Source organism: Microcaecilia unicolor, chromosome 1 (assembly GCF_901765095.1).
Source record: "Microcaecilia unicolor chromosome 1, aMicUni1.1, whole genome shotgun sequence".
Taxonomy (NCBI): Eukaryota; Metazoa; Chordata; class Amphibia; order Gymnophiona; family Siphonopidae; genus Microcaecilia; species Microcaecilia unicolor.
This window is the reverse complement of record NC_044031.1, coordinates 138843698-138858619: the sequence shown is the minus strand read 5'-3', so window position 1 is coordinate 138858619 and position 14922 is coordinate 138843698. Positions and strand designations below refer to the sequence as shown.

The 14922-nt window shown below is 42.5% G+C and overlaps 1 protein-coding gene across 1 annotated transcript; it reads left to right on the top strand.

Moving 5' to 3' along the window:
• The first annotated feature begins 6363 nt into the window (after nucleotides 1–6363).
• DLX5 (distal-less homeobox 5) lies at nucleotides 6364–10754 on the top strand. The gene is made up of 3 exons (XM_030200846.1): nucleotides 6364–6913; nucleotides 8969–9153; nucleotides 10087–10754. Exons 1-3 carry the CDS (start codon nucleotides 6538–6540, stop codon nucleotides 10417–10419), a joined length of 894 nt encoding a protein of 297 aa, XP_030056706.1. The 5' UTR covers nucleotides 6364–6537; the 3' UTR covers nucleotides 10420–10754.
• Nucleotides 10755–14922: the final 4168 nt, after the last annotated feature.

Here is a 14922-nt window from a genome sequence, read left to right as displayed (position 1 = left end):
CCTGACGGAAAAGGGAGGACCAAACATAGAGGCCCGAGTCAATGGACACCGAGAGAAGTCTGGTCGCAAGGTGGTTCCCTGAAGCAAAGGGCTAGTGAGGCTGGGCAGGAGCCACTAGAGGGCCACTGCACACTGGAGAGCACCCCTGGGGACTTATAAATGGCACCCCAGAAGGGACTTTGTTGAAATAACCACATGAGGACAAGGACATCAGAGAATCCCTGCTACCCTTGGCCATTGAATACAGCTGTCTGAAAGCTGAAGCCAAGGGAAGAGCAGAGGGTTGGTTGGACCCAGGCAGTAATTGTATCCCCAGGGAAGTGTGCAGAAAGGTCAATAGAATACCTGCTGGTTCTAGAGGACCAGAGAACTCAAAGTGAAGCTGAGTGGAAAAGGCATCAGTCTCCAGAGGAGGTCTCTTGTGTGGGTGAAGACAGACAGCACGGAGAGGTGCAGGTCGAGAGCAGACAGCACGGAGAGGTGCTGGCTGACAATAGGCATCTGGAAAAGCTGCTCTCTAATGTCCTATGGAACCTCAAGGTACCTAGAATCTCCTACTATATCATAAGGCCTTCATTATACGTCAGGGCATGGAATGGATTGCTCCTTTGAGTACTGTTTCTCTACCTAGATGGCTAATAATTATATTTTGTCCTGATATCATTATGTTATGTTTTATCTATTTTCCACTTCTTATCCTATATAATAATTCTCACCACCAACGTTCTAATGTGGGACTGCCTGTGTCCGAGGCTCCTGGAGTTGCTGAGCTAGGCTCTGTATCCAGGATGATGTCACTAACAGCTGATTCTCAGGCAGGGGGAGGAGTAGGGAAACAAGCAGAGCGTGTTTCCCTACTCCTCCCCCTGCCTGGGAATCAGCTGTCAGTGCGCCGCTCCCTGCCACTTCGGAGCAAGTGGCAGGGAGCGGTGCATCAAAAAACTACAAGCGCAGCACCACAGAACCCCCCCCCCCCCTTGGCGCATCACCCAATCCCCCCGGCACATGAAACACCCTCTCCCCCCCCCAAGCACATGAAACACCCCCTCCCCCCACCCGAAGCACATCAAACACCCCCTCCCCCCACCCGAAGCACATCAACACCCCCCCCCCGGCGCATCAAACCCCATCGCTACCCGCAGATGCTAGTAGTAACACTGTCTGGCCACTGCTGCTTCTCCTGTTGAGCAGCAGCGGACGCTACAAAAAGAAAAGAAGCGATAAATGTTTTTAAACCCAGCCCAAATCATTCGCAAATGCTTGAGTCTTACAACGCAGTCTCTGCAGCCGCTCCTCCTCTCGCCTCCATGTCACTGCCCCTGGAGTAAGACCCCGGAGGAGCGCAGTGACGTGACAGGCAAGAGGAGGAGCGGCTGCAGAGACTGCGTTGTAATACTCGAGCATTTGCGAATGATTTGGGCTGGGTTTAAAAACATTTATCGCTTCTTTTCTTTTTGTAGCGGCCGCTGCTGCTCAACCGGGGAAGCAGCAGCGGCCAGACAGCATTACCACTGGCACCTGCGGGTAGCAAGGGGGGTTTGATGCACCGGGGAGGGTTGCTGGACATGAAGGGGGAGGGGAGGGTCGCTGGACATGGGTAGCTACAGGGGGCAAGGGGAGAGGAGGGTCGCTGGACATGGATGGCTGGAGGCGGGGCAGGAGAGAGGGAGGTGGAGAGGGGGTCCTGAGACCAGAGAGATGGGGGTGGGGAGGGGGAGGGGGCCCTGCAAAAGGGGGGGTGGGGGCTCTCACTCACTCACTGTCTCTCACATACACTCTCTCTGACACACTCCCTGTCTATCACACTCTATCTGTCACACACATACAGTCTCACACACACAGACACTCTGTCTCTCACACACTCTCTCTAAGACAAACACACACACACGCTGTCTCTGTCTCTTTCTCTCATTCTCTCTATGACACACACACTCCATCTCTCTCACACACTCTCTCTCAAACATACACACTCCGAGGAAAACCTTGCTAGTGCCCACTTCATTTGTGTCAGAAAAGGGCCTTTTTTACTAGTTATACATAATTTCCTTATGCACCTTATCTGCAACAATGCTGAAATTCTTACTCCTTTAATATGGTTGCCATGATATATTTTTTGCAGCTTATCTGTTATCTATATTCTGATTTTCTTATTCCATCAATGTGATTGTTGTTGTATTATATTGTAATGGGTGGCAGAGCTGGTGGTTGGGAGGTGGGGCTAGTGCTGGGCAGACTTATACGGTCTGTGCCGGGGCTGGTGGTTGGGAGGTGGGACTAGTGCTGGGCAGACTTATACGGTCTGTGCCAGAGCCGGTGGTGGGAGGCAGGGATAGTGCTGGGCAGACTTATACGGTCTGTGCCAGAGCTGGTGGTGGGAGGCAGGGTTGGTGGTTGGGAGGCAGGGATAGGGCTGGCCAGACTTATACAGTCTGTGCCCTGAAGAGGACAGTACAAATAAAAAAGTAGCACAAATGAATTTATCTTCTTGTGCAGACTGGATGGACCGTGCAGGTCTTTTTCTGCCGTCATATACTATGTAAGCCACATTGAGCCTGCAAATAGGTGGGAAAATGTGGGATATAAATGCAGCAAATAAATAAAAATATTTGAACAATCCATTAGTGACCCTTTATTGCATCCTTATCTAGTTGGCATGTGTCTCCCTAAAAACATTGTCTCCAATCTGATCATCAATATAACTCATAAATTATTGTCCTCTTTTGATAAATTTCTGGGCACTCCTTGGTCCGCCATGACATTGGTGCCTATATGGAACAACAACAAACTTAGAATTGATAAAAAGCAGGTCTCTTGGTCTCATTGGCAGTGTATAGGAATATGGGCCCTTAAAGACTTTATTGATCAGAAAAACCAAGCCTGGAAATCTTTCTCGGATATGAAAACTGAATTTTCATTATCTGACTCTCAATTCTATCAGTGGCTACAGGTTAGCTTTATGTTGAAAAAAAGTAACTTACAAATTCAGCATAGGCCTCAAACCCCAGAGCTTGTTGATATAAATTTGCGGCTTCAGCACACAGACCATGCTACCTCCCATATATATAAAGCAATGCTAAGTAAATTTCCTCTCAAATTACAGGTCTGCGTAAATGCTGGGAGGAAGATATCCAGCAACCTATCTCAGATAAGTCATGGAAACAGATGTGGGGTTCCCTATTTAACTGTTCCAGATCTTCTTCAACGTTGCAATCTTTGTACTTCTTTATGCATAGATCTTTGTGGACGCCCCTTAAATTGCATGTAATAGATTCTTCTAATTCCAACTTGTGTTGGTCTTGTCGTCCTCAACAAGGCAATCTTAAACATCTTATATTTGATTGTATATGTATCCAAAAATATTGGAAAGATATATGGTCATAAATAGTGGATATTTTTCATCTTCCTGGTTCAATAACCTACAAATATGTGATACTTAAAGGACATTGCTTTAAAAATATATTAACATCTAATGAATGCAGCATTATTAATACTAAGATTTCCTTAGCTTTGAAAGTGATTTTTTTTTTCGCATTGGAACACCTTATATCAGGTCACCTACCATGAATAGTGGAGTTTACTGCTTCAAACATATACTGTAAGTCATATCTTGCTAAAAAATCATTTTCTTTTGCCTTGCATGAGAAAAAGTGGCTTCCACTTGAATCTTATTTTAACAATGTTTAGTGTAAAATCTGGTGTAACCTTTGGCTTATGCATACAATGTAGTTTGTTGTATATCCTCCTTTCCCCCCCCCCCCTTCCCTTAATCTACTTTGTACAGTGTTTGTTGTTATATGGCTGATAATTCTTGTCCTAACTTTGTATTGAAAATCAATAAAAAGATTAAACCTTAAAAAAAAAGAAGAAAGCAAGCGTGCAAAGTTGTTTTCCCCACTAGGTGGTGCTCATAGTAAACAATTCAGATAGCAGAGAATTTGTGCAATACTAAAGACAATATAGGGCTGAAATTATTCAGATTCTTTATACGTGTCAGTTTACAACCAATAGGATTTTTTTTTAATATTGATTCTGTGCTTCTCCCGTAAAATACATAACAAAGAAGTTCGTTCTTTGTACGCGTTTGAGATCGAGAAAACGTGTTTAGTATGTAAGAAGAAATACCTTTTTCAAATTGCGTCCGTTGTTTCTGGTTTTTAAGATCGAATTTTGTTTCTTAAATAAAGGCCCTGGGCCAGACGAATTTAACTGTGTGCTAGCAAAGAAAAAAAATGAAATGGTGAATTAGAAACAGGCTCACGTTCCTTGTTAAAATGAAAGTACCGAATGTGTTAAAAAGCTATCGAAAACAGAACAAGAAGTACAGAAAGAAAATCGAGTTCAGGCTGACAAAGCAAAACCTGCAGAGTTGTTGGTGTCTCTTCCAGCCCATCAGCCCTGACGCATAAACTGTAGTAAACTACCGTGTCTAAGTAAAGTGACTGTGATGATGGATTAAATGTATACGTTTCCCCAACACTCTGAAATTAATAGGATATATTTCTGTAGCTGGACGCAAGTGAAGGTTTCGAGAGCGATCCGTGGGGTGTAAAGTGATCCCGTTAGTGTTCGGTTATTTATGAAAAAAAAAAAAGTAACTTAAATTTACAGAGACCTGCTGAATCCCAGTGAATCCCTCTAGCCACGTGCTCCAAGATTGTTACCGGATCGAAAAGTAGGAGGCAAAATGACCATCATGTCAGACGTTTGTCTCTTTGCTTGTTCAGTGCAAGATGCCTTCCATCTTTCCAGATCCTGTTGGTGTTGTTACTAACGGATCAACGCGATAGGATTTGGAATTTGGATTTGGGTAAGTGATTTGCCGATTTTAGCCGACCTGTACCTCTTCTGCGCTTTTGCCTATGAAGTGTGGCCGTTTCCAAAGCAAATAAAGTTCAGTGCGACGTACCTGGCTGGGTCTTGCAGCCTGCTACCTCATTTTATTTTGAAATCTTCATTAAGCAAACATGCTAAATCAATTTGCAAGTCGAGCTGAGTCAAAGCAGCATTTTATTTGTTTGTGTAGTAGCTGGTAAGAAAAGTGATTGTAGTTGTCAATTACGCACCCCGCTCTCATTAAACGATTTGAGACTAATGAATTAATTTTTATTTATTTATTCGTTTGGCTTGAGCTCTGCTGTTTGTGATCGTGTAGGAACAGATTCCCGAGTTTGATTTTTACAAGATGAATTCTTATGGTTTATGGTTTAAATTCTGTTCCCTGGTTGAGTACCTGTTTGAAGCTCTGATATGCTGCTCTTTTGTGACTTTCGATGTAAAGGTTTGCAAATACCAGTTGAACTGGCCTTTCATATATACGGTGCCATCGAATTGTGTGATTTTCCAAGCGGGAAAGGGGGCTGGCATCAAATTTGCAATAAGTCTAAGTGTAGGACGTTTATTAGTTTATTGTTGGTAAAAGTGCATTTTTTTAAGCAAGAAAAGGAGTGTGGTATTGGAAGATGAGTAGCTTCATGATTGCAAGGGATCGGGAAAGTAAATCGCCAGAACTTCTATACTATAACTGAAAAACAATAGCAAGACATTGTTTTACAGTAACTTGGACGAAAACGTGTAATTGGAAGAAAAGTTGAGCGGTTTTGTGGCTTTGTTAGACAGATCTTACAGACAAAGCATCTATCTCATTGTTTGTCTGTGACAGATAAGGTTTGCATTATTCCCTGCAGTTGAACTCCTTCAAGGGGCCCTGTTCCAAAACAAAATAGGATAACCTGCCATTAGTAATCTGCAAAAGGTGAACCAATATCTTTTTTTTTTTTAAATTTTCCATAAAGAAAAGGGAACAAAGGTGAAAAGCTTTATACGTTTCTTCATTGAAATGTGCGGATCCTTAAATTTAATTGGCACATCTCACTTGAAAAATAACAGACAAAAAAAGGGGGGGGGGGGGTTATAATTTTTGGACGGATTCTTTATAGTATATTTTACCCTGTGGGATAGCTGGGGGAGCGTTATTTTAGGGGCAGAAAAGTTTGCTTGCTGTCACAAAAGCATGCTCTTTATGTGTAATTCTTCCCTCTGTGCCTGTAAAAAGCTGGAGCTGGGAGGGGGGTGTCACCAGGAAGCTCTGAGCTGCCCTGCCTTGGAGCTGGGTGCTGTCATGGACGCTAGGTAGGCAGATTGCTGGCAACGGAGAGAGTTTCAGTGGGACTTTTTCGCCTTCTTTTGGTTGTTGTTGGACTGGGGCTTTGTTGTGCTGAACTAGTTGGACGGGTTAGGGTGTTGCTGCCGCTGCTGCTGCTCTGCTGCTCTGGCCAATGGCACCCGATCCGCCCTGCTGTGCGTAAGAGAGCAATTAAGGATTTAACCAAACCTATGCTGAGCCCCAGCCAGCAGTCTGCAAGAGTCCCAGCCACTCAGATGCTCTCCCTCCTCCCTCTCCTCCTTCTCCTCCCCCTCTCGCTAAGCCCTCACACACACTGTGGGAGAAGCCAGAGTTCCTCCTAGCCTCGGCTCCAGCATGGCAGCCTGAGCGGAGCCCCTGCTCCCAGCTCCATCCTCTGCCCCTGCCTGCAGACTATGACAGGAGTGTTTGACAGAAGGTTGCCCACCATCCGGTCCAGTGATTTCCAGATCCCTTTCCAAGCTTCCAGCATCATGCATCACCCGTCTCAGGAATCTCCGACTTTACCCGAGTCCTCGGCCACAGATTCGGGGTATTACAGCCCGGGTGGCGGCGCTGGAGCCCACCCTCACCACGGCTACTGCTCGCCCAGCTCGGCCAGCTACGGCAAGGCACTGAATGCCTATCAGTACCAGTATCACGGCATGAACGGAGCTGCCGCCAACTTCCCGGCCAAAGCCTACGCGGACTACGGCTACGGGAGTCCCTACCACCATCACCACCAGTACAGCGGTGCCTACAGCAGGAGTCAACCTCCCGCCGGCCAACCAGGTGAGAGGGGCAGAGGCAAGGAGGGAGACAGGGTTAAAGAGAGAGGGAGTAGAAAAAAAGGGAGCTGTCTTAAAAAAAAAAAAAATACAACCACAGATTCTTCCAGGAGTTAGTGCCGTGTATTTTGCTACTGATTACACTAGCAGAGAAAGATCCAATCGCTCTTTTGTTTTCTCTGTCTTTTTTTTTTTCTGTCTCTCTGTCTCTGGTTTTCCTTGTAGTTTGTCCTATTTATGACTAAGGCGCCTCCAGCCAAACCCAAAACAAACCGCAGGAATATTTCGGCCGCTCTAAAAACTCAGCCACCGGGATTATTTATAAAATTCCAAAGAAAACAGCACCGCGGCTGTGCTCAGAGACCAAAATATATCTGCCGCAAGACTTTTCAGAACACCAGGGCAGAGGAATGGCGATGTGGTTTGCGTCCCCAATGGATTCGTGGGATTTGCTTAAACTTCAAAAATAAAACAGAATAAAAATAAACTCCTCCAGATGTTAGGAGGTGGCAGGATTGAGAGAAAGAGGAAATGTCCGAGGTTACCAAGTGTGTAAAATGTGCCACTGCAGTTGACAGGCCCGGGGAAAAGGAAAATAAAAAAAGGGAGGAACTCGGGTTTGTTCCTGAGATTTGGTGCTTTGTGGTCTTTGGATCCCAGTTTCCAAAAACATTTCCCCCCTTGCTGCCCATGGGGAACTTGCTGGACAGACTGGGCCTTTTCTCCGGAGCTGGGATATTCACGGCGGTCTAGGAGGAGACTGAGGTTTGGAAATACTGCTCTGACCGGATTTCTTTTTTCCCTTCCAAAACTCACATTTGGTATCCTTCTGGCTGCTGCTAACTTCTCTCTATGTTACAGAAACGGGGTTAGCGCGCCCAACACCACCTTTGCGCGTTGCGGGAGGGCTAGTTTCAACATTCGAAGCAGCCTTGCTATTTCATGCTTACTTTAAGGATCTCTTTTGAAAAAAAATGCGTTTGATGTGAAGTGATGACTCCTGACGGGAACGGAGGTCTGAAATCAGCCAGGGCCTCTCCTTTATATGCAAGATGATTTGCCACACAAGCCTGCAGCAGGAGGGTTAAGAAGATGCCATTCCGAAAATTGCCCTGTTTTATTTTCAGCTACTTTTCTTTCTCTCTTTTTCGTATATCAAAAGAAGTGTAAGGAGTGATAGGAAGTGTGTAGGAGAAGGCAGACTTGGCTATGCTGGTTCAGGACAGAGGCAAGATTCTATTTTTAGCCATCTTAACCGCTGTCTCTATCTGATCTGACCAAAGCAACCGCTCCTGTGCCCAAATTACAGACAAGTCTTTCTGAAGGGGGGGGGGGGCGGCTTTGAACTTCCTCTCTAGCCCTTCGTCCCTCAGATCATGTCTCTTTATGGTCTGGGCTTTCCCCGGACTGGAATTTTCATCCTCTTTCCACAGCGTCCGGTGGTACCCGGGATGCCCACTGACTGCTATTGCTAGCACCAGGAACGCTCCCGGCCCAGCTTCTGATAGTTAACAGCCCCACCGGAAAATCATCAAAGGGGGGACTTTAAAACATCAACAACCAAGACTGAGCACAGCTGCTTCCCTTGAAATGTAATTATTCCAGGCCTACAGCGTCTTTTTTTTTTCCTAAACCCGAAACTGCTCATCAAGATTAGAGTCATATCTCATTACATAAATAACAACAAAACAATATAAAAACAAATCAATGAAAATAATTTAGCTGAGTTTCAGAAAATGCATATATATATATATATTTTAAACTTAGATGTTCAAGAAAACTAAATTTTCACTTTAGAATTCATTGCATATATATATTAGTTGGTTCTGTATTATTTTTGTTTAATATATAAGCTGGCAGCAAGCACGGATTTTATGGAGAGCGTGCGGGCAATTATGGGAACAGTAAAAGCTTTTTGTTAGGAGAGTGAACTAATCTGAGCTTATTTCCCACCGCAGCATCTTTATTTATGTGGGAAATCACAATTTCCTTGGTGTTATTGTTGTTGCTGCTGTTATTCGTTTCAATAGTTTTTTTCTGTCTTTTTTTTTTTTCACAGAAAAAGAAGTGGTTGAGCAAGAGGTGCGAATGGTAAACGGCAAACCAAAGAAAATTCGGAAGCCTAGAACAATTTATTCTAGCTTTCAACTGGCTGCTTTACAGAGGCGATTTCAGAAGACCCAGTACCTGGCCCTGCCGGAGAGAGCCGAGCTGGCTGCATCCTTGGGACTCACCCAGACCCAGGTAAGGCCCTTCTGCACCTCGTTGTCTTTCCTATTTACCATCTCACGGGCTAGTTGGAATTGTTTTCTCTCTTTATTCTGTAAGAACAGAAATTGCCCTAGATTTTAAGTTTCTGCTAGGGAATGTCGGAAAACAAAAAAAAAATCGAATTCGGCATTCCCTGTGGCTCGATTTACTTGTTTTTATAAAGTTGCTGGTTTTCCTCAGTAGTACAGGAAGGGAGAAGGAGGGTTTGAAGTAGGGTGGACAGAAGCTGGAGCACCTTTGCTGTGTGTGGGTTGTTGCTTCTGTAGATTAACGAAGGAAGCAAATATTACCTGTTTATTAGCTCTGAAATGTGTGCCTGGTTTCGCCAAGCTGGTGAACTTATATAATGCAGAAAAACGCCCTGAAAAATGGACCAACAGATAACACCAGGAGTATTTTTATATTTTCCAAAAGTTTAAAAGTTAGAAGGATAATAATTTTTTTTTTACTGTACAGTATTTTCTTTTTGCGTTCTTTTTTTCAGTTTGCATTATATGGGTAGGGTAAATCGAAGTTTATGACTTTTTTTCCCCCTTTGTGGCTTCTTTTAAAATATCAGCATTGATAACTCTTGCACAAACAAAACCCTAAAAAAAAGTTGCAGTTTTTTTAGGCGAATAGTTCAAACACACATTTCAACAGAAAGGTTCAAGACCAACTACCTACTTTTTAAAATACAATTTTTTTGAGGTAGTAAGACGTCTGAACTAGTTGCTTGGACTTAAAAAAAAAAAAAAAATTTTAACCGGAGCACTGAAATATTCATATTCAAAGCGTACAAATATTTCAGACGGTTATTTAGATCAACTGAAATCGCTAAGCTATTGTGCAATAAACCTTCAAACCTGCTGTTAGGCAAGTATAACAACTGTGTTCTTTTTTTTTTTTCGTTCCATTTCGTTTTAGGTTAAAATCTGGTTTCAAAATAAAAGATCCAAAATCAAGAAGATAATGAAGAACGGGGAGCTGCCTCCTGAGCACAGCCCCAGCTCCAGCGATCCCATGGCCTGCAATTCTCCACAGTCTCCTGTAGTTTGGGAACCCCAGGGCTCCGCCAGATCCCTCAGCCATCATGCTCACATTCATACTCACGCTCAAAACTCCAACCCCTCCTCAGCCGCCAGTTACTTGGAAAACTCTGCTGCCTGGTACCCCAGCACCAACTCCCTCAATACTCACCTGCAGCCTCATGGCTCTCTACAGCACCCCTTGGCGCTTGCATCTGGGACACTTTATTAGAACATCACCTTTTTTTGGACTACCCCTCTTTTTCGCCAACGGAAAAATACGAAACAATTTTTTTCAAAGGAAAAAAAAAACATTTTAATGTGTAAAGCTTGTTGCATGTAACTTATTGCATTTCAAAAGAAGCTTTTTTTTTTTTGTTGTTGTTGTTGTTTTGAACAGATGGACTTGAGCAACTGTGGACACTTCAGTGGTGCCTTGAAATCTTATGACCTCAATTTTTTTTTCCAGATACTTTTTTTTTTCAATGTTATTTTAACCATGTAAATAAGTGTAGATAGATGAATTAAACTGTATATTCTGGATAAATAAAATTATTTCGACCATGAGAAAGTTTCCAAAGTATTTTTATGTTAAAAAAAAGCCCTAGAAAAGGACTCAAGGGATCTATAAGCAGAGATTCTTGGCTATGCTTAATCTAGGATTATTTTAAAGGATTATTCTAGCACACACATACACACAACGCTTTAAAGATGGTTTGAAGTTTAACTATGTCAGTTAGCTTGCTGCAAAGAACATAATGTATTTATAAAGCTCTTCTTGGTTTCTAAAGGAAACCATTTACCCCTTGTAAACGAAGCAGTACTTGGCAGTGTGCTCATAATTATTTTTAAATTATGATAGCATCAAAAATGGTAAAATCTCTGATTATGGTGCATCTTTGTTCCAAACAGAAAGCCATGGCCTGATGGAAGGGTTTAGAGAGTCCAAACGTTATCCTGCACTTCTCCCATCGTAAGGTTTTTGGTTTAAGTGTGTACTAGACAAATATAAAACCTTTTGACATGGAAATTTCCCGCATTAATTAGGTGGAAATAAGGGTCAACAAACACATCGTAGAAAGAGCAGAAAGGAACAAAATAGCCAAAAGCCAAAAAGCCATCAACAATAAAAACAAAAGCGGGAAAAAGGGCGATAAAGCAATTCTTCTCTTGCACTTTAAAGTAAGGTGAAGATGGACGCCTGCATATTTTATTGTTTGCATTTAGCCGAGCTCTGGAAAAATCCAATTCCTCGGCCTTTTTCTTTGCTTCACTTTGTTTTGCCTTGGGATTCTTGGACTTTGAAGAAAATGGCAGTTTAAAATTTATTTTCCAAACCTGTTGAAAATTAAAACAAGAGTACCTTTGTTTTCATTTTGCTTTAGACACTGACTGTATTTTATGATTACAGGTGCTGTTTTCTATTGTATAAAAACTCTGACCCAAATCATAGGGGCACAGCTCTGGATTTATTTCTAGCATAAAGCATAATGCTTGTGAAAAAATTTCAATAATAAATAGAAAATGTAATTTATCACTGAATGTAAAACGGCAGCCATAAATGTGACAGAGACATTTTAAGGATTAGAACATAAAAAATTACATCCTGTCAGCTGAGGATTTCGGTAAAAGCTGCTACAGTGGTTGTAGACAAGACCTGAAAAGGCACGCTTTGTACCCTCAGGCAAAGTTACCTGTCTCTGGCTCTGTCTCTCACAGTGTCTTGTCTCCATGGATGCCACCTCTCTCTCTCTCTCTCTCTCTCTCTCTCTCTCTCTCTCTCTCTCTCTCTTTTTTTTTCTCTCTCTCAATTTTTTTTGGGGGGAGGGGGATTTTTTTCGAAAAAAATATATACCCTTGCTGTCTTGTAAGGTATTTTGAATTCCTGTATGCTCTTGATGCAATGAAGGAATAGTTGGCAGATTGTGTGTGTGTGTGTGTGTGTGACTTGCTGGACAAGTTAGATAGGTAGGCGGATGGATTGATTTACTTCCTGAATTTCTACATTTATTTATTTTTTGAAAGTTGTAAATAACAGTCTTGGAACATAGCCTTTAAAACAATCGTGTTTTCTTTTTTTTTTTTTTTTTTTGTAGGAAAACGTATTCCCTGCAATTTGTTTTATTATTATTTAAGAGATTCTGGGTTACAGTACAGATAACTGAAAATATTTATTTACTGTAACTAGCCGCCTCTTCATTAATGGAAACAATTGCATTTTTAGATTCAATTTGCATCTTGTCTTTAATAGCAGGCTCCTTTAAACTTTGCGATAAAACACTTTTTATTTATTTTTTTTATTTTCTTTATATTCATTTCTACTTTTTATGGTTTTAGAGGTAGCTTCGGAATTCTAGACGTGGAATAGCTTTTATTCAGTGTGGACTCAGGGAGTCTGGGCTTCTTTGAGCGGGGGAGGAGAAGGGAACTAAGAGGAGGAGAGAGAGAATAGGGGATGCTTTTGTCTCTCATTTAAGTGGTGTAGGCGTCACGCAGATATTTTGGAAGTGACGCTAGAATATGTAGTCGCAGATTTCTTCATGGAGGATGCGCGTATTATTTGATATGGTTTTTGGACTTCATTGCGATAAACGCACATTCATCCATTTCACATTGTACGTCATCCCTGAATAGTAGTGGCCATATTCTGTGCCTGAATGTTTTCATTTTCTCCTAATATAAAGGAGAGTTCAATGTCTTCCTCTGAGGATTTAGTTAAGCAGTCATATATTTTAGGCTGTGTATGATACTAATTGCTACCGTTCTAGCCCTTTCTAATGTCTCTTTACACAAATGTCTTCTGTGTCTTGTACCTTGAACCCCAATGCACAGGAATCACTGCATTCAGCACCTAAGATCAGTTGTTTTCCTTTCAAAATTATGCAAGCAATGGTCTGCCTCACCCTCAAGGGTATTTTTTTTTTTGTGGGGTTTAAATGGGCTGTGACACAATTTGTAACCTTTCTGTTGACAGCTGATTGGCAACTGTATTAATGTTTCTGGCCCACTAGCTTATCTGAATGTAACTCAGCAGTTAATTTTTTTCAAATTCATTGAGTTTTTTTGGGAGGGGGGATCTAGAGGGAAGTGGTTTGTGATCCATGTCATTCCCTATCTATGCAAACCTGTCTGCTAGCAAGGGTACGGGAGAACCACATTCTTGTAGGTACAGAAGGACTCCAGGACTGATCCAGAGGCCAACCACACAAACCCTGTTAAGTTAACCTTCAAGGAAATATCCTGACAAGGATCAAACACCCCATCCAGCACCTCAGCTCTATTTCCCTGACCTTTCTGTTCTTTGCTCGCCTGCCTGCATATCTGGCACCTTTGTCCAGCAGTTCATTTCCACCTTCTCCCACTTGTATTCACATCCAGCACCCCAGTTATAGCCAATCGCCTTCTGAACAGCCAATCAGTTCCTCCATTTCTTCCTCCCACAACTGCCTGAATATTTATTCCCCTTTACCTCAGTTCTTAGCGGCACTGGTCTCAACATCGCCCCCTTGCTAGCTAGCCCAAATATACCCTCGTCTTTCTGTTTTGCCTGCTCAAGGAAAGAACGGTCAACGTTTTACATAACAAAGCACATACAGACACCGACCTGGAAAAGGAATGGCCTGGCACACACTGATCCGTACAAACACCTACGCTTGAGAAGACTGCCAGCTATTTTTTCCTGACTCCAGTGAAACCAGCCTGGGCACAATACCTTCTGCCACGAAGAGAGCACACAACTGTGCTTTATAAGAACTATCCAGTTTCCTGAGAACATGCTCACGCGCCATCCGGCCACCACAACGGGCCACTCCGGCTACTACTGCAGCCATAGTGAATTAACCCTTGTACCATCTCATACATAGAAATTATGTTCCAGACTGTAGAACATTTCAATTCTGGCACCAGCCAGAGAGAGTCCATGAGGATATATCTGAAAATATGATGTATCTGTTCATGAACATGGATGAACCTGTGGTACTTATTAAATATTTGTTCCACGCAATTTAAAGACAGCCAGACGAGGTTGTTCGGTTATGAATTGCAAAAGGCACCTTGCTACAGTAAAATTGCAAAGAACTTGCAAACGGTATGCTCAGTGCTGTGTGGATCAGTGTTAACAGAGAAGAATTTTTTTTTTAAGGTCAATCAACACAGTGCAGGCGAGAACTGTTGCTAATTTACATGAAGTCATTTGTTGAGAGGGGCTGGGGAGGGCTGCGTTGCATAATAAATGTTTCTGTGATGTGCTTGCTAATGCCTACTTTGAAATTGAACATATGGGTATTTGAGACATTGGTCTTTTTGCCAGAGTCATGTAGGCTGCCCATCCTAAACCAGAGGCCGCAACATTTCGACCTTTACACAAGTTTCTTGAAATGAAATGTCTTCATAACGGCATTTCCCATTTTCTTGAGAATTTCCAGTCCAGTTCCATGAATGAGCCCAAATGCAGATTAATTTATAATCTGACATATAAAGAGGGTACAATTCAAATCGCATTATCCATAAGTGCATTCTCTAATCTGTGATATATATAATGCATTGTATGCACCCAGAGGTAGCAATGTACTACAATATCAATGTGTGTTGAATTATTTGCAGTATAACGTGAGATTCGTGATAGATAGACAGGCCCTACCTTTTAGAACTCACAAACTATTAACATAAATAACCTGAGATACAGAATTCTCATTAACATTGATTTCTCTGTTTGTTACATTACAGTTGAAGGCCA